Below are 25,084 nucleotides of genomic sequence, written 5' to 3'. Positions count from 1 at the left end.
CCTCAATGATTTGGGATCGAGGGGGATTATCCCTCTTTATCCTGCCTCATCTCGTGTAGGCCTGGACAGCCTTCGTAGGTGGGCCCCATCCGTCGTCTACCCCGACCGCAAATGCGGCCGGTGTAGGCGCTTTGTGGGACCTCCTTTTGTCCTGGCTGGGCCCCGCCGGCTAGGGCCCTTTCTTCTGGCGCTCTTCTTGCTTCGCCGGCTCGTCTGTGTAAACCCCGGGGGTAGTGTCATGTTTATGTGTGGTATGGTTGGGTAGGGTAGTGCGGCTATGCAGCCTGGGATGCGCTTTGCTAAGGTGGCCCTTAGGCTAGCGCGGGAGGGGAGGGTTAAGGAGGGTATGGGGGGTGTGTATGTGTGTGTGTGTGTGTCGTTGTCTTCGTTTCTTGATCCTGGCTGTCTCTGAAACAGAAAAGGTTAGCGGGCAGGGGGAGGGTGTCGTTAGGGTGGTCACCCAATTCAATATATTGAATATATTGAATTATCCTGAAATTTCAAGTTCTAACTAATACTCTATTGGCCTTCGGTGATTATACCAAAAATAAATTTATCATTAATTAAATTATATAATTATACTGATTATTAAATTATTTAGAACCATTTATTTGAGTGTCAAAGTTATACTTGTATCGTGTGTCTCAAAATTCACGCAAAATTTGAATTTTGCACCATTTGTGCGGTAAAGTTCCAAAAAAAAAAGTCTGACAGTTCAAGGTTTATCAAAATTGCAGCGCTACACTAAAGGACAGCGCGTTTTCATTGTTGAACAAAGAACTGAAGCCTACTGACCACGCAGAGCAAAGAGAGTTCGTTGAATGGATTAGGGAACAAGTGGATGCTGTTTTTTCGAACAAACTCACCTCAGCATCTTGATGGCTTCGTTAATCGACAACTGACGCATTTGGGTTTCAAAAAATCCACAAGTGATTGTTGACAAACAAATGCATCCACAACGTGTCACTGTTTGGTGTGGATTTTGGGCTGGAGGCATCATCGGACCATTCTTCTTCGAAAATGCGGCTGATCAGGCAATAAAAGTTAATGGTGCTCGCTATCGTAACATGATAAACCAATTTTTTGTGCCGAAATTGCATGACATGAATGTAGATGACGGTGTCACATGCCATACAGACCGAGAAACAATTCAATGCATGAGTCATTTACTGGTCGTGTGTGATCAAAATTGGTGCGATTTAATGCCGCTGGACTTTTATCTTTGGGGCTTTTCGAAGTCTAAGGTTTATGCCAACAAGCCCATAACCACTCACTCATTGAAGGAGGAAAACGTTCTATTTCCTAAATACAATGTTTTCAAGTTTTATTCAAATGTATCTGAAGATGTCTGGCGGATAGTAATGACACTTGAAATAACAATATTAAATACATATATATTTTTAAAAAAATATATAGGTATTATTCTTGTTCACATTCTAGCCAGCCACTTCAGGTGTAACTAATGTAAGTTTAAATAAAATCAACGTCCGCTAAGAAAACATTAATCGAAAAAGGTTTATCTTTTTTAAGAAAACTGAAAACACTTTTTACATAAAAAGGATTAAATTAAACAGTTAAAATTTATTTATATTTAGAAGGTGCCAATTTGTGTTTGTTAATTCAGCATAAGTACATAATTCATGGTATGCAGGGTGTAACTTTGAGGGGGGGGGGGCAGTCATATTTATATAGAGGGTACCTTTCACCTTTAAAAACATGTTATCAATAGTTTATTTTTCCAAATTTCGTCACAACTTAATTTTTTTTAACGTTTTTGTATTAATTTTTTTTTCCCGCCGCTGGACAAACTTGTGAAACCTCCAACAGCGGCATGCTTTAGTCGCAGCACATGCACAATTAGGAATTGGCTATGCATTATTGTTAATAAATCTCATATTTGAAATAATGATTTCAATTCAAATTTCCACACCACCCGCCGTGAGATACTGCTCCTTGGCACGTTACTATTGTCGAGTGGGTGTTCACCAGGTGCCCTATCATCCATTTTAAATAAGATAAACTAGTATATAGGAAATAAGTAATCTAACAGAAAATTCAGGCAGTACCTAGTCAATAACGATAAATGAAATACACAAAAATAAGTATAGGTAAATAATCTAATTACTCATTTGATTTTTACAGCATATGGCGTACTTGAAATTTTGTGGCTAATCTTCTAGTACAGGTACCAGGTTCACAGCGTTTAAAATTTCTGTTTCCAAATGTCTCATTCCTTTCAACATTATTGTATTGGCTTTCAAAACTTCCATAATCTCTAAAATGTCGAACCAATCTTAAAAACATATTCTTATTTGACACTTGATATATCTTCTTGCAACAAAAACAGTGAGAAATTGATTCACTCTTAAAAATAATTTTTTTGACATATAATAATGTAGCCAATATAACTTTTTTGACTTACAAGTAGCTTGTTTAACAATGTTTAGCATATATTTGATAGAAATCTGTGAAATCACAAATAAAGAATAACGACAATTACCGCTGACATTAGAGTAACCCGATGTGCACCTCGAGGAGAGATTGTCAAGTGGGATTTTGCACATCATTTTGTCCTTGAAAAGGACAGTTTGTGTGTATGTGCGTGTCTATTTTTAATAAACACAAAATAGGCACTATACATTTTTTTAATACACATGAATTTTTCAAAAAATATATATTTTTTTATCTTAATATTAACTATTTTTATTTATATGGTTCTTACATTTATATACATATTTTCTATTTATATTTTAAATTTAATCTGAATATTCTTGTTTCAGTATGATTATTTTATTAATTAATAAAATTAATTTGTGGTTTGAAATAATAAAATAATTTGACATACCTGATGTTACAACTGTTAAAAATTTTATCCACTGACGTGTAAACACATTTGGGTCCCTCTTACTCAGTTTCTACGAACTAGCTAACACAAATGTTGTCTTGCTTCACCATAAATTAAAACCATATCCATCAACTCCGAGTTGCTATATACACTCAAGCCATTTTTGACACACTACTAAAACTATTGTAAACACTACAGATAACAGGTAAACGCTAACGCAACGATGATTGTAAAATAGGATTTCAGTATTCGGAGTCGCTGAGGCCATGTGGCTCTCCACGCGTATTGCGAATGACGTTAGAAATTACAATTGCCCAGCTATGTAATGGTTGAATGTACTACAACTTCAGTAATTTTTTTCTGGGAAACTATAAGATATTGACTCCATTTCTCATGCCGCATCTATTCCCAAATATTTTTGGATAAGTTGTGAATCAGCCTGTATAGTTTTCTTAACCTTCACTCAGTTGAGAGTCATTAGAATTTACTTATGCAAGTCATTGACCTGGATCATTAACATTAATCTGTTGATGGATATCTAATACTGACTTTATGCCAGCATAAATAAAAATTGTTAAATTTTTTTTTCACAATAACATGTTTAATACTATAATTTTTTAGTAAAATTTGTCAACTAAATTAGATAAACATACAGATTTACAAAGTAAAATAATATTCATACTGAGACAATTATAAAAAGATTAAATACAAAATATAAATAGAAAAAATTATATCTATAAATGTAAGAAGTAGTATTACTTCTAAATAAGCCGTTAAGATAAAAAAATTTTTTTTTGGATATATTCATGTATTAAAAAATTTTTCGAGTGTTTATTGCAAATACACACACACACACACACACACACATAAACAAACTGTCCTTTTCGGGGCAAAATGATAAGCAAAATTCGACTTGACAATCTCCTCGTATGCACATCAGGTTACTCTAATATACAGCGGTAATATTTGTCATTATTCTTTATTTGTGAGAGTATCTCACATAATTCTATCAAATATATGCTAATCATTGTTGAACAAGCTACATTATATGTCAAAAAAATTATATTTAAGAGTGAATCAATTTTTCACTGTTTTTGACCGCTTTGTGGGCCCTACCCTCTCCAGATGGACATATGGAGCTTCATTGCCATGAAGACTTTTGATCAGTAATAAAAGAGGTACAACATATCAATTTTTCAGGAAATTTCACCAAAAGACCAATTTCCATAAGGTGTGTGCGGGGTCCTTTGAAAATTAAAACAGACAAATATACTGTACCATCACTAAACCTGAAATAAACAATTTTATAAAGTTATACATTTACATCACACAAAGGCACTTTTATTTCCAAAAAATATGGGATATGTGTTAATAAATATTTTCAGCAATATCTTCATAACTGAGCATAATTTTGACTTTTGATAGGCATACATTTGTGTAGAATAAAATTCTCTACCTATATCTGATGGTTGCGTGTAAAAATTTAAATGTACAAAAAAGTTACAGAATATTCACAAAGGGTGTAGTAAAATAAACGCCCTATATGATTTAACCTAATAGGAACATAAACACTGCATACTTCATGAAGAGAAACTAAGCAACAGCAAATTTTGCTCAAATCGGTTAACTGGGTTCTGAGTTAATGAGAAAACAAGAAATAAAAAAAGAAACTTTAACACTGTAACTTTTTTTTGCGACATTTTTCATTTAAGCAAGTTCAGTTAAATCGACACCATTTGGGTTCTAGATTATACCCTTGAAGTATGTTACACTCGTTAGGTGACACCCTGTATAACTGGTACTAACAGTGAAAAGATATTGTATCCAACTTGCTTAGATTTTCTAAAATACTGGACAAAAAATTGAGCAAATAAACGTCCCCTTAATTAGTTTCCCCTTTTATGAACATTCTGCTGAGCTGTAAATTAAAAAAATTATATGTAATATTATAGTATATATTATATATACATATAGTAAAATATAAAAGTTTGATTAATTATGTATGTGAGATTAATTTTTAAAGATGTGAAATAAGATTATAGTAATTCTTTAATGTAAGTAACGGACTTCTAAAAATCAGTAAAATGTGTCATATCTCGACAAGAGAGCGACGAGTTCCATATGTCCGTTCTCTCTAGCGATGTCCACTGCCGCCTTTCCATTATTCATCTTGCCATGCACCTTCACTCTGGCCTTTATCAGTTCTTTGGCACACTCGTAGCTTCCCAGTCTGGCACACGAGATCAGGGCGCTGGAATACGATCCGGGAAAGTCAACGTTGGCTTTGTGTGCAATCAGCAACCTCATCAGCTCCACGGTGTCGTTGTAACAAGATGAACTTAAAGGAGTCATGTATTTGCAGTTGTAGTTAACATTTGCGCCGTGTTTTAGGAGGATTTCACAGGTCTCTGTGAATCCCCATTTGCTGGCTTTCATTAAAGGGGTGAGGCCATAATCGTCGGTGGCGTTTACATTGCTACCTGAAAAGTAAAAATATAGAATTAACAGGTACAGATATAGTAACAGAAATAGTAACAGTGTTGCCAAACATCAAGTATCCCAATATTCCATGTACAGGGTGATTCACTATATTTTGACTTTTTTGTTTTAAAAGTTATAAAAAATGTGAAATACAAGAGGCGCGATTTTTCATGAAGTTTTTCAAAATGATAGTAGAAAAATAAATGAAGTCCAAACAAAATGGCCACGAATGTTAACTTTGTAATTTAAATGGAACACCCTGTATTTTTTAACGTATTTGAATAGAACGTTCCCTGTCGAGCATAGTCATATAGGGTTTGTTGGGTCTATCTCTAACAATAAGTGAGATAATATTAAAAAATGAAAAGGTTTTTTTTATTAACGAAATAAGACATTTTGTAATTGTTACACCCCTTTTAGGCATTTCCGCCTTTTTTCCAATTACTTAAGGACTTAAATTTTGTTGTAATATATTTTAACATATCGGACATTGATATAGTCTAAAATGCATATAGGTATTTTAACTAAATCTCACTAATTAGGCCGTGAGAGGCCTATTTACTCATGGACAATGCTATATGGTAGGCCGTGACAGTGACGGGTAATGTTATGACAGCATTGTTATTGTTCGACAGTTTATATTATTACTTAATTAAAATGGGTTACACAGAAATAGCAAATTGAAATATTATAGGAATTAAAATACAAGTTATTCTCCATACTCTATTTTAATTCCTAATAATATTTCAATTTTCTACTTGTGTGTAACCCATTTTAATTAAATAATAATACAAACTAACAATGAATAACAATGTTATCATGACATTACTACCTACCTGTTACTGTCACCACCTACCATATAACATTGTCCACGAGTAAATAGGCCTCTCACGGCCTAATTAGTGAGATTTACTATCTATACGCATTTTGGACCGTATCAATGTGCGATATGTCAAAATATTACAACTAAATCTGTAAATCGTTACATAATTGGAAAAAGGCAGAAAAGCCTGAGAGAGGTCTAACAATTACAAAATGTCTTATTTTCTTAATAAAAAATCTTCTTTTCATTTTTCAATATTATCTCGCTTATTGTTAGATGTGGACCTAACAAACTCTATATTCCATTTCCATTTAAATTAACAAAGTTAACATCCGCGGCCATTTTGTTTGGACTTCATTTGTTTTTCTACTATCATTTTATTATATACAGGGCAGGAAAGTACCGATAGTGTATCTGAAGTTACGTGAGAGCGATAAAGTAAGCCATAGATATCCATGCGATAGAGAAGGATGGCTATAATGAAGGCTTCTCTTTGTCACCGCCCGTTTCGCCCTTCCACAAATAAGATCCACTTCTTATTTGTGGAAGGACGAAATGGGTGTTGACTATTAGACGCCTTCATTATAGCCATCCTTGTCTATCACATGGATTTCTATGGCTTACTTTATCGCACTCACGTAACTTCAGATAGATCATCGGTACTTTCCTACACTGTATATTATTTTTGAAATCTCCATTCAATAGGCAAGATAAGAGCTCTTTAGAGTTTTTCTCCCGCGATGCGCCGTTTTTGAGTAAAAAATAAAACTCATATTGTCCGTAATTAATTAACCCATTTCCAATAACCAATTCTCGGTCAACGTATGGGCAGAAATCATTGGTAACCACTTTATTGGACCATTCTTCCTGCCGGGACGACTTGACGGTGAAACTTACCGCAATTTCCTTCAAGAACAATTGCCTTTGCTGCTTGAGGATGTTCCGATAGCAATAAGAAACCAAATGTGATACATGCACGATGGTGCACCAGTACATTACGGTGTAATGGTTCGCAATTATTTACAAACTGTTTATCGAAATCGTTGGATTGGCCGCGGTGGGCCTCATAATAGCCACCAAGGTCTCCCGACCTCAATAGCTTAGATTTGTTTTTATGGAGGGTTTTATTTTTTTACTGAACCCAAAAACATAACCTCAAAAATTCATCAAACTTAACCTCAAAGTAATACACTGACTCTTCTAAATCTGAGTATAATTACTTGAAAATTATATTTTTGAGCTTATATTTCCTAATTCTAAAGTCATAAACCTACATCATCATACCTCAAACTCTTCAAAACCTAACCCTAAACCCTCAAAACCCAACTGCAAATTCTATAAACTTGAGCTAGAAATTCATAGAAAGTATATGTTAATCACCATAGAATAAAGAGTCCTTGAAAACTACTTTCTGGAACTTATATTTTTTATTTTTGAAGCCCTTAACCTCTATTCTTAAATATCTAACAACAAATCCAAGAAATCTAGAAAGTCAAACGAAGGATATTTTCCGAACCAAAGAATGTGACTCCTTGAAAACTCTATACTGGAGCTAATAATTTGTATTTTTGAAGTCTCAAACTTATGCTATGTCCATAAAAACCTAACCTCAAACCCTTGAAACTTATTGTCAAATCCACTAAAAATAAGTGGATAATTATAGACAGTGTTGGTAGTATGAAATAAAATTTAAAATGTGTTGGTACCATTGTATGTAAAAAATGTTTTTTGGCAGTTGTGTAGGAGTGCAGAAATAAACTATTTGCATTTACTCGAAAAGCGCTTATTTAGTTTTCAAAAAACCAAATAGGCTCCCGCATATCATCAGACAGATAGATAAAATTTCATTCAATAAATTATAAAAATTTCAACAATAAAAACTCACTCAAAATCTTTATTATTTACCGAAATTATTCGATGGGCTTCATTTCGTTATCTTTATTTATAGGTATAAGACCTAAGTCCTTTTACCACGTCAAGGTAGCAGTCTTTAAAACGGTTGTTTTTCTGTTTTTTTATTTTTATAAATTTTTTACTTTCTTATTTTTTCTTATTGTTTTTTTGTTTGTTTTTGTTTTGTCACACAAATTTTCATTTTATTTTTAAATACCGAATTATGTATATTATCTTTGTTATTGAGGCTGATGGGTTCTCACTCGATTTAAAAAATTCCTATATAGTATACCAGGATCATAAAATTAAGCATTTTTGAAGAAGAATAAAAAAGAAATTATCACTGTATGGATAAAATAACTGAGTGCGTAGAATTTTTTCCCATATTTCACACTGTGTGGTGGCCTATGTTTTTCATTTTACTCCAATGTTTTTAATTTAAAATTGCGTTTTAGAGATGCAGGAAAGACATAGTTTAAATGGCTTAAAAATATGTAGAAACCAAAACATTTCAGTTTTCAACATCTTGTATATACCTATTGGATAAAAATACTATGTTTTTATGAAAATTAAAAGTCTGTGTGCTAATAAGCAAGCACAATTTTTTTATTTAATAATCTATGTCTAAATTTCAATGTAAATATTGAAATAATGGTAATGTACTATACTGACTCTAACTGAAACTAATGCACACACTACTAATCTGACTGACCATCACTTAAAATGACACCCTGTATATAAATAAAATTTGAGATATGGGGGTTTCAAGTGATGCTGATTAAAGTTATGCAGCAGTAGGCCATGGATTACCAGCTTGACCATCATAATGCTTTGACAAGTACATGTATGATCATCATTTTTCAATAATCCTGAAGTTTGATAAAAAAAAATCGATTCCTGTACATAAAATAGGTGAATATAAAATTCCATTATCTCTAAACGTTTTAAAAATTTACCATCATTTCCACTTTGGGTCATTACGAGTGATTTTTGGTCCAATTGGAAATAACAAAAATGCATGATTTTTAAAGCTTCAGGCCAGACTAACAAAATGCAATCGATTGTAGCCCAAATGGACCTACTCTCCACCATCCACTGCCCTACATACCACCCCATCAACAACCTATACACATCGCTAGGGTCAAACGGATCCAACGCCCATCTTCCCATACCCATCCCCATAATTCTAATCACGTCCAACTATTGTGACAGGCAGTAATGCCAGAAAACTGAAACAGAAGCTCTAGCTCCGTCAGGTAAACACAAACTGAAGCTTGGACAGGGAACATTTCATCCAAAATCAACTGAATATTTCTTGTCCGATCTAGGGATGTGTAATAAGTCACTTTTGTGACATCACTGCTTGTCATAATAGTTGGACATGGGTAGACAAAGTGGGTTGGATACGTTTAGCACAAATCAAGTGAATATTGCTCGTCTGGCTCAAGGTCATTTTCTGTCTGTCATAGTAGTTGGATGTAGATGGGTATGTAAGGCAGTGGTGGGGGATGGATCCATTTGGGCCAAAAACGATTGAAACTTGTTTGTCTGGCTCCAAGCTATAAAAATCAGGCAATTTTATTATTTTTCCAATTGTGCCAAAATCGTCGCTTAATGATTCTCCACTGTCGTTGCTCATATTTCTTAACATCCTGTATAAACACTTACCATTTTCAATTAGCAACTCAACACATTCTGTATACCCGTTGTTGGCGGCATAGTGTAATGCAGTATATTTTTTCTCATTTTCGATTGTTACATCCGCTCCTGAAAAATTCATCACGTTTTATTTTATTGAATTATTTATTTTAACTATTTAATTAACTTCAACAGCTTTAAAGTGGTAGTGTTAAACATTTAATAGCATGAGTACAAAAAAACTGTTTAATGCAACATTGTGCAACCTTCGAAATTTAAAAAAATAAATAAAAAAATTGATTTCACTTGGAAATAGATCTTAAAAGAATTTCAAGTATACAAACCTTTAGCTAATAAATATTCGATGACTCTCATATAGTTCATTTTACAAGCTATCATAAGTGGCGTGTTGCCCTTGTTGTTTTTCATGTCAATATCGACATCTGGAAATGCTTTCAGTACCTTGACTATACCTCTGAAGTTGCCCTTGTAAGCAAGGATATGCAACGCAGCAAATCCATCATTGTTCTTCACTGTTAGGTCAATGTCCTTACGAGTTAGCAGTATATCCAAGATCTCATCGTAATCCTGCAATTCGCATGCTATGAGAAACACCGAGTAGCCCTTGTCGTTTTTCTTGTTAATGTCTTGAGTCTTTGGCAGTAGGATATTTATCTTCTGTATAATTCTATACTCAACGGCTCTGTGAAGAGGAAACGATTCCCTTCTTTCTTCGTCCATTTTGTATTCCTATTGAAACAATTTCGTCTTTTAAATCAACACGTTGCTAACAAATAAATGTGAATATGCAATCACGAACCTTTTAACTAATCAAAATGTAAATTCTGTACTCGTCAGCACTTTAAAATCTAATCTGTTAAATAGATAACAAAGAAAAAGTGCGGTGTTCAAATCCTGTGAATCACTCACGACACGAACCAACAGGAACACTCATAAATTATAAATTAAAAATCCCCCGCGTCAGCAGCATTGCCAATGTCGTATTTTAAGGAATTTTTGAAGATCAAAGGGAAAAGGGCATTTTTTGGAAGAAAATTAAAATTAATGGATAAGATAAAAATACAAATTTGGTTATTACACGAATTATTATTATAAAAAATTAGTTTTAAATACATTTGTAGTTTTAACTTTTAAAAAATCTTTTATTGAAATGATTATTATCTGATTTTACTCAATGCAGATTTTTCTGTATCAGTACTTTGAGAATATGCAAGTCTCAGTTGCAAACTACATTAAATTAAACAATGCAAATACATATAAATAATATAATTTTTGGCTAGATTTTATTCAACCAATCAGTTATCGCATCATCTCGAGCAACAGTTTGTTCATTGTAAACCCTTTTTCACAATCGATGACGCTTGAGGTGTAATAAGGATCCCTTATTCCGTATTCCGCACCATAAGGAATGTGGCATTGTACCATTTGTACCTCAAGGAACGACTATAAATATTGGTACAATGTTGGTTATCTAAGCTCGGCGGTCACGAGGTTTGTAATTATTTGTGAATAGCAAAAATAGCAAGGTAAAGCTGGCAGATTTAATTCATAAATTAACCCGCTGTCCCTACTAATCTGTACTGCGCCATTGATAATCAAAATACATATTATCAAAATGTAAATTCGATTTGGTAATTTGACTATACATGCAGTGGCGGCTCGTCGGGTGACGCAAGTGACGCACCGCTTCACCTAAAATTTCCGTTTGTTTGTGCAATTTAAAATTATTTTAAATTTTATATAAATCTTATAATTTAGGTACAATTCTATATTGAAAATGTATTGTGTTTGTTTGTCTTATACGCAGAAATAAACAGAATAATTCCGCGGTGAACGCCTTCTAAAAAATCATTGGCTTCGTTGAGCGCGAACATCAACCTCGTACCATACAACGTATACTACGCAAGTGACTCATATTGAAATTGGTATGTATCTGCTTCTCTCCGTAGCTCTCCGTACGGCGGTTGTCATGGCAACGAGGCAGCCAACGCATGTGTAAACTACGGCCTGGGAGAACGAGTGATGCAAAAGTTGAAGCAGCATTCTCATCGTCATCGCGCATCGCCTGTCTATCGTGTGTAAACAGTTTATACGATACGTTGCCCAGTGCACGGTTATAATGGTTCTTTATTAATATTTGTTTTATATCAATAATTTGTAGAAATGTTTCCTATGCACGATCCTGTATGTATTTTATTGGAAATGCCATTTTCCAGACCGAAAATTGAGGACAAAAAAGATTTTTTAAATTGCGAAAGACCTGTACCTTCTCTCGATGTGGAAAAAAGGGGGAGGTCAAAAGACAAAGTGTATGTTCGGAAGTTTCGGATTGAATGGTATTCGGAGTGTAAGTGATTGTGTGGATGTGTTTATTTAAAAAAACTTTTTTGTATGCCGTGTTTAATTGCGAGTGTAAAATCGGGCGTGTGGAATAAGGAGGGATTTAACAATCCCGCTTAACATCTGTATCTGTACCTATCATTAAGTCCACGAGCCGAACTAATATTTCTATTTTTTATAAAATCTAAATGAAAATCCTTCTCGCCAACGTCAGTTTTTCGGTAATATTGCAAATGCAACTAAAATTTCCAGATTCTTATAAAGCCGTTTGACCTTGAAAATTTGAAAATTTTCGCCTGCGGCGCTTTTTTTTTAGTCAATCAATAAATATGCTTCACCTATTCTCAATGTCACGAGCCGCCACTGTATACATGTTCAAAAATAAGTTGTGAGTATTTTAAATGACTAAATATTGTGATTTACGTTTATGATTTAGAAATTCTACTATACTTAGGTATGTGACTATACTATTGTAATAACCTGTTTTAGAAATTTAAAATTCCGCGCAATTTACTTAGTTCAAATAAGAAGAAGAAGAGGAAGAAGAGATCTGGAGCACAGCAAATAAAACAATCAGCAGTCTAGCTGTAGTTGGCGGAAACGATAAGCGCATGCCCTCGCGCAGGCCGCCATTTGAGGAGAGAACCTGTCAGAAACATAATCGGCTAGTGATTTTTTATGTGTCATTATTATTGTGTTAAAACTATTAATTTTGTGTGTGTGTGTGTCACTGTTAAACTCTTATTTGTTGTGTGTGTTGAAACTTTTGACTATTAAACTGTTTTAGGTATATTCTGTGCGTGCTGAATTTTGTGTTGGGGGTATGTATATTTTATTATAATGTATCTACTCTCTCTCTATTCAAGCAAGTTAAACTTGCAATTTTTTACATACCTACGGTACATAAGATATTTTATTTAGGTCTGTGAACTACCCAGAAATGGATAAAAAAGCTGGACATGTGTGTGCAGCTAGAAACTGTCGTAATAAACAATATAATTCTTCAAAAAGTTTCTTTACCTTCCCTAAAGACCCTGTAAGGTAAATTTACATGTTTTTTTTTAAATATTTACACGCCCTTATAAATATAATGATATAAAATGTTTGCTGTAAAAGTTATGCAAAGCTATATACAGTTATTTATGATTGTACGGTATAGCTTTGTTTCTGTAGCACTTTAAACCGTTTGCAAACCATTAGAAGTAGTCGGCACACTATTGCAAACTTAACAGCGGTCCGTTCTGTTCATTAAGTAATTGGACCAGTCTATCTCTGATATAGTTTGCAAACAGTCGCAAGCATTGGAAAAGCAAAGCTTGTAGGTAATATTTCTGTTCTGTTCAATAATGTTTAGTTTGATCTATATTTTGGGTTATTAAAGTTAATATCCTAGAAAAATGGAGTACCTGGTTAATTTAAGACAAATGTTTTTTAATTGTTTTAAATTTATATAATGTCTGATTTCAAATTTCGATATTTTAGGGCAAGAACTTGGGTATTTAATAGCCACCATGAGGATTTAATGGAAAATCTGAATAATTTACATAAAACCCATCGACTGTGTGGAGATCATTTTAATATAAAAATGTTTACCAATAAGTACTGCAACCGCTTAAAACATAATGCCATTCCTACAATATTCCCCGAACAGGAGGGTTCTTCGAGAAACTTTTCAGGAGCGCCAACCGATCATGACTGCTATAGCCTTCCACAGCTAATCTGTTTAGAGGAGGTGCCTGCAAAGAAAGTTAAAGTCTTGCAAAATGTCATCATTCCAGGTGATTTACACTTTATGAATGTTTTAAATACCTACCTATTTATCTATTTTAAATACTTACATGATCCTGCCAATGTCACATACATATTTTCTAATTTCAGGTTGTGAAGACAGCGGAGATAATTTTTCGCCGCAATCTCAACAGACTGGTCAAGGTAAATTAAAAAATTCATGCAGGGTATTGGGCAGTTGTATAGAAGTTATTTGGAATATATATATTAGACCTCATATACTTATATACAGTGTTGCAACTTTTGTGATATAAAATGTTTGCTGTAAAAGTTATGCAAAGCTATATACAGTTATTTATGATTGTACGGTATAGCTTTGTTTCTGTAGCACTTTAAACCGTTTGCAAACCATTAGAAGTAGTCGGCACACTATTGCAAACTTAACAGCGGTCCGTTCTGTTCATTAAGTAATTGGACCAGTCTATCTCTGATATAGTTTGCAAACAGTCGCAAGCATTGGAAAAGCAAAGCTTGTAGGTAATATTTCTGTTCTGTTCAATAATGTTTAGTTTGATCTATATTTTGGGTTATTAAAGTTAATATCCTAGAAAAATGGAGTACCTGGTTAATTTAAGACAAATGTTTTTTAATTGTTTTAAATTTATATAATGTCTGATTTCAAATTTCGATATTTTAGGGCAAGAACTTGGGTATTTAATAGCCACCATGAGGATTTAATGGAAAATCTGAATAATTTACATAAAACCCATCGACTGTGTGGAGATCATTTTAATATAAAAATGTTTACCAATAAGTACTGCAACCGCTTAAAACATAATGCCATTCCTACAATATTCCCCGAACAGGAGGGTTCTTCGAGAAACTTTTCAGGAGCGCCAACCGATCATGACTGCTATAGCCTTCCACAGCTAATCTGTTTAGAGGAGGTGCCTGCAAAGAAAGTTAAAGTCTTGCAAAATGTCATCATTCCAGGTGATTTACACTTTATGAATGTTTTAAATACCTACCTATTTATCTATTTTAAATACTTACATGATCCTGCCAATGTCACATACATATTTTCTAATTTCAGGTTGTGAAGACAGCGGAGATAATTTTTCGCCACAATCTCAACAGACTGGTCAAGGTAAATTAAAAAATTCATGCAGGGTATTGGGCAGTTGTATAGAAGTTATTTGGAATATATATATTAGACCTCATATACTTATATACAAAGTGTTGCAACTTTTGTGATATACCGGGTGTTCCGTCTAAGGCAGTTTATTGGATAACTCTATTATTATAGATTTAAGAAAAAAATTGTTCTGAATAAATTTGGTAGGAGTTATGGGGTGCGTTTATGGAATCGGCCGGTGAAAATCGACACAAAAAATCGCTAAATTTGCAAAACATGATGTATCTCTGATTTTTTAGTATGTTGTTTGGACCCATTAGGGTATGGGCTATGTATACCCAAATTTGCAACTCTCAAAAAGTTGTGGAAAAATTTTTACACACCAAAAACCGGGAAATTTTTGGACTTGTTTCAGATTCTGCTCTATATCTCCTAATCCATGCATTTTTCGTGGAAAGCTATTCTATACGTTTTTTAAGAGCATCAAATTTGTGACAAATTAAGCCCAGCCGGAACTCTGTAGGTGAATTGGTTACCGAATTACGGCACTTTGAAAATAGGCATTTTTTCCAAAAATTGAAAATTTTAGTTTTAGACTTTTGGACCGAAATTGCGTCGAAACCATTGATCCTACTAGTAGTACTTGTAGAATATAATTTGTAGGCAATTTCATTATCTTTAAATTAAGCGCAGAGCGGGGTCTGTAAGCCTCGTGGTTTTCTCAAAATCTCAAAAAAACCCATATAAGGTAAAATCACATTTTTCCAGAAATATACCTAACCACTTTTTTGTTGCATGAAGTGAGATTTAAACATGCAAAACGTGTTCTGATCATATAGGAGGTATGTGAGTTGAATAGATTGTAGGTTGGTACCAATATTATTAGTCAACAAGCTAATGTGTACAAAAAAGGGTAGAGTGGCAAGCGCCCTTGCCATTGACGATTGTAGCGGTTCTTTGTTGTGCGTAGGGCAGGTGTTCCTTGGTTCCCCTCTTCCAAAACTCTTTCCTCACCCCCTCATTCACGCCACACTATCCGGTTTCTTATCTCCGAGCTCACAGTACAGTTTTTGTTTCTCCTGTGAGTAGCTCGTATTTCAATATGTAAGATTGTATTCAATTTATTTGTGAATTATTTTCTTTACGGACTTTTACAACAATAATAAAATGTCATCATCTAGGATCCACTAAAACAAACGTATACTTCCAGAAGAGTGGCAGAGGTGAGGCGGGTTGTGTCCAATTCTCCACCAGCTCATTCAACCAAGGGGAAGTGGAACTAACACCTGGATTTGAACTTTTCATCCACGCATTTACTGGGTTAGACACCACCTCTGCCCTCTTATCTGGCAGGGGTAGATGAAAATGTGAGGCCACTTCAGACAAAATCAAGCCCTAGTGGACCAAGCAAGAGTTTTCCTCCAGACAGATGCCACACACCAACAAGTCGCAGCAGCCGGTGACAAGTGCCTAATTGCCCTACATGGAGGAGACGAAACGAAAGACACACTCAACGATGTACGCTTCAGTACTTTTGTGAAGACAGCAGCCAACGCCAAAGCCCGTTTGCCCCCAAACACAGAGGCTGCATTGTATCACCACTACCGCACATACCACCAGGTGCAAAAGTGGTTGGGGGTGGAGAAAGGGGCTACCGACTGTTGGGAATTGACCTCGGCTGGACTCATCCCCATTACTAGTCGTTGAGCTCCTGCCCCCGCAGAGCTTCTAAAACTCCTCTCTTGCAAATGCAAGAAGGGGTGCAGAGGTGGCTGCCTCAAAGCAGGGCTCAGATGTTCTGTGATGTATACTACCTGTTCTGGGGAAACGTGCCAGAACGCTGCCCTTATCATCATTGAAGAGGACGACGATGACGAGCCTCAAGACAACCCTGACGATCCACCAATACTGGAGTACCTACCTATAGGGGACGAAGACGGCGACTCACCAATAGTGGAAGACATACCTATTGAAGAGAGCAACGAAAGTGACGGCCTAGGGCCATCAAAAACAAGGCGACGAATTTGACTATGTGTCTAATTTGATTGACTGATTGATTAAGTTACTGTACTTTTGATTACTTATGTTTATATTAAAATACATTTCACCGTTTTTTTAAATGATTTCATGCCTTCTTTTTTATTACCAAACCAAAAAACAAAAGATAGGAAAGGTTATGATTATGGATTTCTGGAAAATGTGATTTTACCTTATATATGGGTTTTATGCGATTTTGAGATAACTACGAAGCTTACCGACCCCGCTCTGCGCTTAATTTAAAGGTAATGAAATTGCCTACAAATTATATTCTACAAGTTCTACTCGTAGGATCAATGGTTTCGACGCAATTTCGGTCCAAAGGTCTAAAAGTAAAATTTTCAATTTTTGGAATAACTGGCCTATTTTTAAAGTGCCGTAACCAATTGACCTACAGAGCTCCGGTTGGGCTTAATTTGTCACAAATTAGATTCTCTTAAAAAACGTATAGAGTAGCTTTTGACGAAAAATGTATGGATTAGGAGATATAGAGCAGAATCTGAAACAAGTCCAAAAATTTCACGGTTTTTGGTGTGTAAAAATTTTTCCACAACTTTTGAGAGTTGCAAACTTGGGTATACTTAGCCCATACCCTAATGGGTCCAAACATCATGTTTTGCGAATTTATTGTCGATTTTGACCGGCCTAGAACATATTTTTGGTTATACATGATATCTGTCTCTAAAATTTTTATGAAAATGTTAAATATTTCAAAAACTGTGGATATTAGGTACTTATAGAGTATTCATTCCAAAAATGATATAAATATACAGGGTATATATTTAAAATAATAAAACTAGCGTCTAGGTGAAACTGAACACTCGATATAATTATAACGAGCGTTCAAATAAAAACGTGGTCAAGTTGGTTCTGAAAATTTGGACGTAGGGCGTAGCGTATAGCAAATGAACTTAAACGTCATCTGTCAAAGCGCTATNCTAGAACATATTTTTGGGTATACATGGTATCTGTCTCTTTGCTACTGTAAAATTTTTATGAAAATGTTAAATATTTCAAAAACTGTGGATATTAGGTACTTATAGAGTATTCATTCCAAAAATGATATAAATATACAGGGTATATATTTAAAATAATAAAACTAGCGTCTAGGTGAAACTGAGCACTCGATATAATTATATATTATAAATTATTTTCAGAACGTACACCCCACGATTCGTAGCAATTTTTAGTTGAAACATTTTTTTTCCTAAATTTATAACGGAGGTATTGAAGAAACTCTCTTATATGGGACACCAGGTATATCTCTACAAAGGGTTTGTAAATATAGGTATATGACGTCTAATATATTCTAATATATACTACATAATGTCAGTTATCACCTCTTTACAACTTTCTATGTCTCTATCTACTTATCCAAATATGTGTCTAAAACAGTATGAATAAGTGTGATTGATTTATTTAAGTAAATTACTATTTTCCAGATTTAAGTATTGTAATACCTGCACATGAGAAAGAAAATACTCTGCAACAATCGCCAACAGCATGTACGCAGACATCTTCAACACTGTCGTTTGGCACCCCTAGAAAGAGGAAATATAGAGAGCAAATTAAAATACTAGCTGCGGAAAATAAGATCTTAATGAAAAGAAATGAGGAACTTGAGGAGATGCTCAAAAATGCTCATAATAATGTGTAATATAAATTTTGTAGTTCAGCAGAAACTGCAGAATTCATTAATATACAAGTTAGCCAAGGTGGAAAGAAGAAAAATGGGAAGACGATATTCTAAACAGTTTAAAGCTGAACGCTTAAGAATCTACTTCACAGGCCCTACAGTATGCAAAAATTACTTAATGAAGAAATTCTCTTTTCTCTCAACAGTTCTCAACAAAGCAAATTTTGTATATTATGCATCGATGAAATTAGCATAAAAGTTAATTTATTTTATAATCATGTCACCGACTTAGAGGAGTATATTCTAAATGGAAGCAACCATTAGCCTATTATTTTTGTCACACAAATTGTCCTGCTGACTCTTTAAATGAAATTGTAAATGATGTTATGGGAAAAGTGAATGATGTTGGTTTAAATCTTTGTGCCATAACAACAGACATGGGATCGAATAATATTCAGTTAGCTAATGTCAGTGATGTAACACCAGAAATGCCTTTCTTTTATGTGGCGGAAAAATAAATAACAAATGTTATTATGTATGATATTTAATTCCTTTTTTCCCGACAGTGGTTGGTAAAAAAAAATATTGAAGGAAAGATTCATTCCGATTAACAACCTTAAAATAACCAAAATTCTCTAATAATGTGGTATGTGTTCTGGGATACTTATTTCAACACGAAAGTATTTGATTTTTATGTATAAAATGTGTCGTCCTATTTGTAAGGGCAGCCCCAGTAAATAACGGCATCTTTACATTCCAGAACCATTTTTAGTATGTACTAACCGCATAACACAAAATATGGAAACTCTATGGTTTATCTTGAAGGTACTTTTGTTATGCAGCCTAAAATACAATAAATCTTAATTAGGTACATGTCCATCGTAGGGCGCTAGTGTTGCTGAAAAGTCCCCGCGGTGTGATTGGTTGCCTAATGATAACATTATGTCATATATGTCTACCTGTTCCTGTCATGACAATTTCGTTGGTTAAGAGGTTGAATTTTCGTTTGTAGTGGTACGTATTTTCGTGGTGTTATATATATTTTTCTTTGAAGTGTTTCTTAAGGATAATGGACTCTTATAGAAAACGATAGAGGAAATGCGTTGTATCCGGTTGTAACGATTTGTACAGTAAAAGACATAATTTTCCAAAAAACGAAATAGCTCTGTTTAGGAAGTGGATAGATCAGGCACAGCTTAATATTACTAATATATAAACTAATATATTTTTTATATTATTCTTTTTTTTTCCTATACAAATCTTATAAATAGTGAAATCTTGCAATATACATATGACGATTACATTTTGTACTTAACAAAATTGATGAATAAACTGGTATTCTTGCATATTATACATTACTATTTATTTGGTGTTANACACTACGTAGAACTCTGTATATTTTATGTAGCTTTCCAGAACATCTGTTATGAACAATTAACACTGTTCACGAAACACATTTTCGTAAATTTCAAGTAAAAAGATATGTATTTAATAAATAAAAATTTTGTAGTTTCAATCCGCCATTTGTAATTCGTGATGACAACATTGAGTTCCCCCACTCTCATTCAACTCTGTTCATCCCACATAAAGTTACTATTATTTTATTTATTAAATACATATTTTTTTAAGTTCAAATTTGGGAAAATGAGTTTCTTAAACAATGTTCATTGTTTATTACAGATGTTCTGAAAGCTAAATAAAATATACAGAGTTCTACGTAGTGTTATCTGAAATATTAAAGTTAGAATTTTGAAAATTTTTTTTCTCAAAAACTGGGTTCGACCGCACAAAAAAACTTCAGATTCGTGTTCAGCACCATCGGAAATAGGGGGGATAGACAAAATTTTGTGAAAATTGGAGGGGGTGCCGCTAAAGTAAATAATTACCCTATTTTTTTGGTGTTAAAAGATGAGGTCCATCAATAATTTTATCAAAAGATTCATAACACATTCGTAAATACTGAATGGAAATTTATGGGCTCAGATTTTAAAGAAGCCTGAAACTCAAGTTAATGTATTATTTTGTTCAGTAGCAAACTATTTTCAATGTATAATTTTATGTGTATAAGTTCTATATTATTTTTTTAATTTTTTCATTCAAATAAGAATCTCTCTTTCAGATTAGAAAAAGCGTAAATATTCAAAGCTAATGGTGGGAAATGCAGTGGTAAAACACTTTCGAGATGAAGTTTGAAATTCTGTAACTATTGAAATGTTCATAACTTTTAGGCCCAGTTTTTAATTGTTGGTTATCGCTAACTAGCAGTTAACCCCGACTTTATTTTCTTCTATTGAAATTAAGAATAACAATTTCCTCCAAAATTGAAGGTTAACTTAATCAAAAATGTATTTGTAAATTAGCTTTTAATTGTATATTACTATCGCGAAATTTTAAAGTGTTCGTCAAGTATGTATGATTGAAAAACCGGGCGTTATTAAAGTTATGCAACATATAGGATTATATTAGTTATGGTAATTTAAAATTTCTCTTTTATTTTAGTACTGCATTTTTCATTGTTAGTTTTGTATATTTATGGTTTTTCTAATCATGGATAAATACATAAATATTTCTTAAAATTAATTTTACCGCCGAAATATATTGTCTTCTATAATAGATGACGCTGAGCTGACTAATGAAGTGACCTATAAATTATATAAAAAGTTAGGTACATATCCGTTGGGTGGCGCTGTACGATAAATAAATTCACCAACAAAACTTCAACTACTGCAGTTTCCATTATATTTTAAGTGTTATGTGGTAGTAACAACCATTAAAAGAACCATGAAATATGAAATATATTAGGCATCCACATAAATTGTTCTAAGTGGCTGTTGTAGGAAGCGGCGTTTAATTTTCACTTTTAGTCCGGTAGAAATATGAATGTAACCATAAGTAGGTATATTAGAATCTATAAAATTTAACAAAAATGAAAATATTATTTTTTACTGTTTTATAATTTGTACGTACCTATACCTACCCTACCTACAATATAATATACTTTTTGAAATTATTTATCTTCTCTGTTGCAACAAAAGTAAATGAAATAACTATTAGTCACGCGCCGCGCCATTATTCTATGGCTAGAAATTGGCCTCAATGATTTGGGATCGAGGGGGATTATCCCTCTTTATCCTGCCTCATCTCGTGTAGGCCTGGACAGCCTTCGTAGGTGGGCCCCATCCGTCGTCTACCCCGACCGCAAATGCGGCCGGTGTAGGCGCTTTGTGGGACCTCCTTTTGTCNATTAGTTATGGTAATTTAAAATTTCTCTTTTATTTTAGTTCTGCATTTTTCATTGTTAGTTTTGTATATTTATGGTTTTTCTAATCATGGATAAATACGTAAATATTTCTTATAATTAATTTTACCGCCGAAATATATTGTCTTCTATAATAGATGACGCTGAGCTGACTAATGAAGTGACCTATAAATTATATAAAAAGTTAGGTATATATATCCTTTGGGTGGCGCTGTACGATAAATAAATTCTCCAACAAAACTTCAACTACTGCAGTTTCCATTATATTTTAAGTGTTATGTGGCACTAACAACCATTAAAAGAACCATGAAATATGAAATATATTAGGCATCCACATAAATTGTTCTAAGTGGCTGTTGTAGGAAGCGGCGTTTAATTTTCACTTTTAGTCCGGTAGAAATATGAATGTAACCATCAGTAGGTATATTAGAATCTATAAAATTTAACAAAAATGAAAATATTATTTTTTTCTGTTTTATAATTTGTACGTACCTATACCTACCCTACCTACAATATAATATACTTTTTGAAATTATTTATCTTCTCTGTTGCAACAAAAGTAAATGAAATAACTATTAGTCAGATTAACTTGGGTAGGTATACCTACCTAGGTACATTAAAAATGATAAATTTGAAAAGGTAGGTAGGTATATTAAAAATAAAAACTGTATCAAATTATTATTTGTAACTAATTTAAAAAAATTACTTTTCCTTAATTGTGTGTTTGCTAAGCGACTTATGCGCGTTTGCACCGTTTCCGATTTAAGTAAAGAATAGCTAAGGAGTACTTAAATTTTAAGTCACTTAACTCTAAATGAGTTGCACTGCGGATACTTAACTAAGTGCTAAAGTATGTTTGGCAACGTCTCATTTTTAGTGATAATTCTAGGGAATTCAGGTTGACAAGTGATGTTGACGTAATAATTTATAAAATTATTGCGAATCAATTTGTAATTCGTTAATTTCTGTGTTTTGTGCACTGTGTATCTCGTGGAATAAACAGATAGACTAGAATAAAATATATACATATATCTATTAAAACTCTCAATACAGTAGGTTTTGTCAATCGAAATCTCTGAAAAAATGTAAGCTGATCCATGTCCTCAAAATAATTCGCTCTTTCATACACTCTTCTTGGATGCCCATATTCTATAATGTCCAAAATATCTATCGTCGTTCAAAATTTCATCAGAAGAAAATCCACATCCATTTTCAACTGGAAAAAATACAATCACTCTCGAGTAGGTACTTTCTTGAATCTTGAATGTAATATTTAATTTATAATTTTAATCTGTGACGTAAAATTCGTCCAATAACCCTAAAATATCAACACTTAAAAGTTAAGAGTACTTTAAGTGGGCAAATTCGACTACTTAAAATAAGGGACCCTTAAGCAAACTCGAGGAAGCCGTACAACGCAATTTCTTAGTTTAAGGATGGAAACTGATGCATTTCTGGTTGCCTAAATTATACCGAAAAATGGTAGAAAACAGCCCTTTTTTATTTCAATATATCTTTTTAAAGCAATGGAAGAAAGTAGTAAAATTTCATATCACATTTGGCAAAGTATAAATGAAGACAGTAAAGCAAAAATTAATTGGGATAGGTAAATAATTCCTGAGAAATTAATTTCTAAATATGAAGGTTTTTTGGACTTTTACAAAGAAACGATTATTTCTTCATAGTATTATAGAATTATGCNCGGGAGCAGGCTAATGGGCCGGTAGTTGGATGGGATGGTGTGATCTTTGTTGGGTTTTGGGATAAGGATTATGTTTGCTGTTTTCCAGCGGGTAGGGAAGTGTCTTAGTCTGAGTGTCGCGTTTGTTATGTTTAGTAGGGCCATGAGGCCCTTGTGTGGTAGTCGTTTAAGTGTCGTGTTATGTATATTGTCGGGTCCGGGGGCTTTTCTGTTTTTAAGTCTGCGTATTGTCAGTCTTAGTTCGTCAGGTGTTGCGGGGGGGATTATGTCATTGTCTGGCTCTCTGTCGACGCGTCGGGCCGCGCGCTCAGCCACTATCTCGAATTCCTCGTCTTCGTCGGGCAGCTGAGGCAGTCTACACTGCAGTTCCAGGCTATCGGCGAAAGCCTCGGCCTTTTCCTGGTTCGTGTAAACCACCCCCACACTACCGTGGATTGGAGGAATTTTACGGCGAGCGGTCTGTCGCAGGGCCCTCTGCGTTTTCCAGAGGCTGTTGTCTTGTGGATCCAGCGACTCCAGGTGCCTAGCCCAGTTATCCTGGGCCAGTTCATCCAGAGCCGCCTTCACCCGTCTGTTAAGTACGTTTAAGTCATGTCTGTGTCGGGGGAGGCGGGTGCGGGTGGCAAGCCGTTTCGCACGTCGTCTGTCACGTATTAAGTTTTTTATGTCATCGGGGAGGGTGCCCCGGGGGTTTGTCAGTCGGGGAACTATTAGTCAGATTAACTTGGGTAGGTATACCTATCTAGGTACATTAAAAATGATAAATTTGAAAAGGTAGGTAGGTATATTAAAAATAAAACTATCAAATTATTATTTGTAACTAATTTAAAAAAATTACTTTTCCTTAATTGTGTGTTTGCTAAGCGACTTATAAATTTTTAGAAAATATGTTTATATAAATATCGATAATACAGTCCTGAACGAGGAGAGTAAAAATTGCAAATATCCCTAATCAGGCCCCGTCTTCTCTCCTCAAATGGCGGCCGGTGACGTCATACACTGAATTTCAATAAAAGTGTGGTTATAAATGTTAAATGATTGTAATACGATTAATATTTACTGGGAGCGTGGCCTAATTGGTAACGTTCGGGACTGACAGTAACGAGATCGCTGGTTAGAGTCCATCGCGTGACATATATATATATATATATGTTGTCAAGATGTTTCCGGGTTCCTCTCCGCGTATGGTTTTCTTGATTCTGGATAGAATCGTGTTCTGGGCGACGTTTCGGCAAGATCACACTTGCCATTTTCAAGTCTTCTTTGTTCTACTTCGTGTAATACGTTGTGAACTGGTGTTTACCTGCTCTGCTGCTGCTTTATATATTATTTTCGCGTTCTCCTTCACTGGTTTTCGCCTCGGTTCGCTGCTCGTTGGTGCGTCAGATGTCATGCTTGGTGAAGCGTTGCGTCGCGCTCTGATGATTTTGTTTGCGAGAATCGGTTTCCAAGCTATTGGGAGCCTTTGTGTATCGTNAGAATGGAATTTGGTCATTTATGTCAATGGCTACAAAACAGAAATTGTGACATGGCTCTATATTTTTTG

At 34.2% G+C, this 25,084-nt stretch overlaps 2 protein-coding genes across 3 annotated transcripts; one reads left to right on the top strand and one right to left on the bottom strand.

Moving 5' to 3' along the window:
• Window positions 1-4,724: 4,724 nt before the first annotated feature.
• Window positions 4,725-10,616, bottom strand: LOC108913204 (putative ankyrin repeat protein RF_0381). 2 transcript variants are annotated; one of them, XM_018718708.1, is made up of 4 exons: window positions 10,501-10,616; window positions 10,025-10,430; window positions 9,711-9,809; window positions 4,725-5,325 (listed from the first exon to the last, which is right to left on the bottom strand). In XM_018718708.1, the coding sequence occupies exons 2-4, from the start codon at window positions 10,419-10,421 to the stop codon at window positions 4,922-4,924; spliced, it is 900 nt and encodes a 299-aa protein (XP_018574224.1). In that variant the 5' UTR covers window positions 10,422-10,430; window positions 10,501-10,616; the 3' UTR covers window positions 4,725-4,921. The 2 variants fall into 2 exon arrangements, with proteins under 2 accessions (XP_018574224.1, XP_018574225.1); XM_018718709.1 differs by lacking the exon at window positions 10,501-10,616 and having other exon boundaries at window positions 10,025-10,486.
• Window positions 10,617-12,678: 2,062 nt separating this feature from the next.
• On the top strand, window positions 12,679-19,094 carry LOC108913207. The gene is made up of 5 exons (XM_018718712.2): window positions 12,679-12,862; window positions 12,963-13,082; window positions 13,524-13,819; window positions 13,920-13,973; window positions 18,384-19,094. The coding sequence occupies exons 2-5, from the start codon at window positions 12,982-12,984 to the stop codon at window positions 18,596-18,598; spliced, it is 666 nt and encodes a 221-aa protein (XP_018574228.1). The 5' UTR covers window positions 12,679-12,862; window positions 12,963-12,981; the 3' UTR covers window positions 18,599-19,094.
• Window positions 19,095-25,084: the final 5,990 nt, after the last annotated feature.

This window comes from Anoplophora glabripennis, unplaced genomic scaffold (assembly GCF_000390285.2).
Source record: "Anoplophora glabripennis isolate ALB-LARVAE unplaced genomic scaffold, Agla_2.0 scaffold1098, whole genome shotgun sequence".
Classification (NCBI taxonomy): Eukaryota; Metazoa; Arthropoda; class Insecta; order Coleoptera; family Cerambycidae; genus Anoplophora; species Anoplophora glabripennis.
Note: the sequence above shows the minus strand (reverse complement) of the source record. Positions and strands in the feature narration are given on the sequence as shown.